At 33.7% G+C, this 3955-nt stretch overlaps 1 protein-coding gene across 1 annotated transcript; it reads right to left on the reverse strand.

Annotated features, from left to right (window-relative positions):
* Positions 1-769: 769 nt before the first annotated feature.
* Positions 770-2082, reverse strand: LOC127076862 (40S ribosomal protein S29). The gene is made up of 3 exons (XM_051018654.1): positions 1895-2082; positions 1091-1190; positions 770-988 (listed from the first exon to the last, which is right to left on the reverse strand). Exons 1-3 carry the CDS (start codon positions 1954-1956, stop codon positions 980-982), a joined length of 171 nt encoding a protein of 56 aa, XP_050874611.1. The 5' UTR covers positions 1957-2082; the 3' UTR covers positions 770-979.
* Between the last annotated feature and the right edge of the window lie 1873 nt (positions 2083-3955).

The raw sequence follows: 3955 nt of genomic DNA on the forward strand, positions 1-3955 counted from the left end.
AAATTTCGATAATGTGAAAAAAAATGGAATTTTCAGATTTCTTTTTCAACCATGGAAATAATGGCAATAGCAATCACTACATAGAGATGTCAAGTTTAACAATGAGAGTGACAAGTTAATTACTCGTGTTGATCTAATATGCACATGTGAAAGCTAATGTGTGCAACAACATATTGCAAAACCTATCTCACTTTTGCATACTCCCACCATTCCAATTTAGACTTTTACATACTCCCACCATTCCTATTTACTTGATACATCGGAATTTGACAAAATTACATCTATTATTCAATCAATTTTAATAAATGTAAATTTACTCATAATAAGAATTATAAGGAATAAAGGTAGTATAAAATTAGCCTTATCTCTTTTCTTTAGATATTTTCAATGAATGAATCAACTTATATAAAGTGAAGTGTGGCTGATCAATTGTAAGCAGTTCAAGGACATCGTTTTGTCATTTGCAAAGGATGAGATCTTCCACGTAATTCCTCAACAAAAACCAAAAGGGCAATAAAGATTTCTGTTACAAATGTCTCTAAAACCTACGTTATGCCATAATTTCTAAATTGTTACTCTATATCCATAATAATTAATAATCAATTTATTTTCAGAAAAAGATAACAAATTGTCTTTTAGCAACTTAAAAAAGTTAAATATGGAAGGGGCCGTGAGTAGGATTGCAACTTCCATTCACATGATAAAAGACATTGCTCACAAAGATGCCAAGATTCAATTTATAATAATCATAAAAGGAAAAGGAAAGCAATTCCACAACAAAGTAGTAAAGTAAATATAATCATATCAGAACTCAAGTTGGATAACAGACATAATTAACTAAAAACCACAAAATTACAAGTTCTTCAAAAATTAAAATCATCCTGTCATGATTAACATGACAATGCAAGATCTAAAACAACGGGGCATGAGGGTGCTGATACATCAGCAATACTGCAACACCATGAATAGATAGAACCCTTCAACGATACTGCAACACCAAAAGAAAAGGGCAAAAAGTGATAAGAACTTATGGTAAATCAAGCAGAAATAATTAGAAATTAGGAAATGTAGAGCATATAAGAATATTCACCTTAATGAAACCAATTTCCTTGGCATTGCTATGGAAGCACTGCCTGCAACACATGAGACCGTACTTCCTGATCAATCCATGAGAGTTTCCACACACACGGCTGCAAAACAGGTGACTACGGTAAACAACATTCACAATCAAACAGCAAACTATGTACAATAAATAGGAAATCTCAAGGAAATATACCAATCACTAAACAATACTCATCACAACACTTAGAAATTCAAAACAAAAATAAAAGCAATGCAAAAATGTAACTAAAGGTAGCAGAGCCCCATTTTTTCAAAATTAAGACACCTTAAAAAAATAACTACAAACAGAACATACTAATATTCATGTGCCCCAAACAGAATAGAATACTCACGTGCATATAAGTAAGACATTTCTATAGCTGACAATATATATTCTACTAGAAAAATTAGGCACAACAAAATTGAAAAATGTAATTATTGAGTTCAATGGGTCTCCTAGTAGGAGAAGAAACGTATTTAACACCAGAGAAGCTTTGATAAACAAAATATAACTGCATCTAAACCCTAAAATGAGAGTTTCAAATTTGTCAAATCACGATTAAGTGTACTCACGACAATAATCAAACAATATAAATTTCATAAATCAATTGGAATCTCGTCAATACACTACAGCTTAACAAAACTGATCTCAAAACCTAGGGCTTAATATAAGGGATTTAATAAGAGCGGTAACATGAAAGAAATAGTTAAATCGAAAAGCAAAAAAGCTAAACAGTTGATTAAACGTGAAAAAGTAGAGAGATGTGGAAGTGGAAGTGGAAGATGATGATACCAGGTGCGAGAACCAGGTCCGTAGGTTTTGGGGTGAGAATTCCAGACGTTGGAGTGACCCATGGCTTCGATTTGCGATTAGGGAAAAGGAGTAGCAGCAGCGATCTCAAAATGAAAACCCTAGTCACGCACGCAGAATGGAATAGTATGTATTTCCTAACTTATATAGGAGGGTCAAAACTCAAAACCCTATGCTTTAAATTGTTTTTTTTAAATAATCCTTTTTTTCAATTAAAATTTTAAAATATTTATCGAAATAACCATCTTTCATGTGACGCATCTACTTTTTCATTGAATATAGGCGCCAATGTTCTAGACGCATGTATACAATAAAGTCAATTACATTGATATATATATACAATATATCATGTGTATGCGCAAATGCATGTAAAAATACTTTTTTTAAAATATTATATTTTATATTTATAAATAATAAAATTAAATAGGTAAATGAAAAATAATTATTAATATTATAATATAAAATTAAAATACATAACAATTGACAAGAAAATCAATGATCCGCCTAATTGAAACGCCTCATGTTCCACATTCCGGTGCATTAGCCTGTCTTCGAGGTCTCTCACAATTTTCTTGAGGTGTTTGGGGTTTTTGAGTGCTGACATGACGCAATGGTGGCTGGTGTGAAGTCTGGTGGAAGGTCCAACGGTATTTGACAAATTTCTCGTCAACGACGCTTCCGTAATTGAGTTTGGTGTCCATGTTGTCGTAGTTGAATCGTTGTAGTTGGGTAGTTTGTGGACGATATAGTTTCCCGAATTGGGACATTTAATCGTTTTGAAAACGAAGCAATGGTACATGTGGTGTACTAAAGTTAAACAATGGTTGAGTGTTGTGGCGATGAGATGTTTTGGTGTTCATAAATGGGGGGCTACGATGGCATGAGGTTGAATCGTATGAATCATCTGGACTATAGACAGATGTGTTGGTTGCGTATGATTGGTGGTTAGAGATAGATTCATGGTTTTGAGTTTGGGTGTGGCATGAATTGGTTGCAAGGTTTGGTGTTTGGTGGTTGAGTGTATATGGTAGGGTGATAGTGTGATAATGGTTGTTGGGTTTGGGTGGGTTGACATTGTTTCTGGGCGAGGATTTGTTGTTGGGCGTTTGATGATGAAGCTCGTTGGCGTGGATCAATCAAATACCTCGGTTCATACACAAATTGTGGCGTTGTAACTGACCTAAACCATGTCATATAATGTTAAGTTGTTTTGGCACTATGTATAACTGATTCGTTTAAGATGTGTTGTCGTAGATTCCTCCAATGATGATACATCTCTTTTGTGAAGCCTCTTCAATCAGAATAATCTCATTGGCCATCGTCTCTTTGTTGATTCCAATCTCCCAAACACGTCGGAGGTTCTGGAATTTGTTATTACATGCTGAATTGCAGTTTACATAGTCACTCTGGTGCATCTCCACAGTAATGAACCGGATGATTGGTGTTTTTGTTGTCCAAACTACAGCATCATCATGGTTAACCTGATAATCAAGACCTAAATACGGCCTCTCCAGATAAACTGTATAAGAATTTGACATGATTAAAGGATATATAATTGGATAATTTTTTTAAATCAGAAGTAAATTTGTTTAGTAGTAATACATTGTCTGGTCCAATGTGGTCTAAAAGATTGCGATAGACTACTACAACGTGTTTGGGACATCTATTGTAGTTCATCCCCTTAACTGACCACCTAGATCGAAAAGATTGAAAATATATTAGTTACAGTTAGTTGTAGTATAAATCCTAACAAATTAGAATATTTAATATAAACATGCTTTGTTGCATAGGAGAATATGAATGACTTCTTGTTGATTGACGCAAATGTCGATATTCTTGACCAACATCATGCTTGTAGCAAATAGGCGCAAGAATAAAACGTACAAGTATTGTTTTTTTTGACATTTTTACACAACGAACTATATAGATGGGACAAAATAGTTGAACCCCAACTATATGTGCCTACTTTACTTATGTTTCGTAACAACGACAAATACATAATATTTACCGTATTACTAGTACTTTCAGGAAATAAAAAACTAT

Source organism: Lathyrus oleraceus, chromosome 4 (genome assembly GCF_024323335.1).
Source record: "Lathyrus oleraceus cultivar Zhongwan6 chromosome 4, CAAS_Psat_ZW6_1.0, whole genome shotgun sequence".
In the NCBI taxonomy this organism is placed as follows: Eukaryota; Viridiplantae; Streptophyta; class Magnoliopsida; order Fabales; family Fabaceae; genus Lathyrus; species Lathyrus oleraceus.

Excerpts from the sequence above, each read along its gene's own strand:
- LOC127076862 (XM_051018654.1), bottom strand. The coding sequence starts at position 1,956 with ATGGGTCACTCCAACGTCTGGAATTCTCACCCCAAAACCTACGGACCT. Across the intron at positions 1,191-1,894 it reads GGACCTGGTTCTCGCACCTG|CCGTGTGTGTGGAAACTCTC; the intron begins GTATCATCATCT and ends CCTGTTTTGCAG.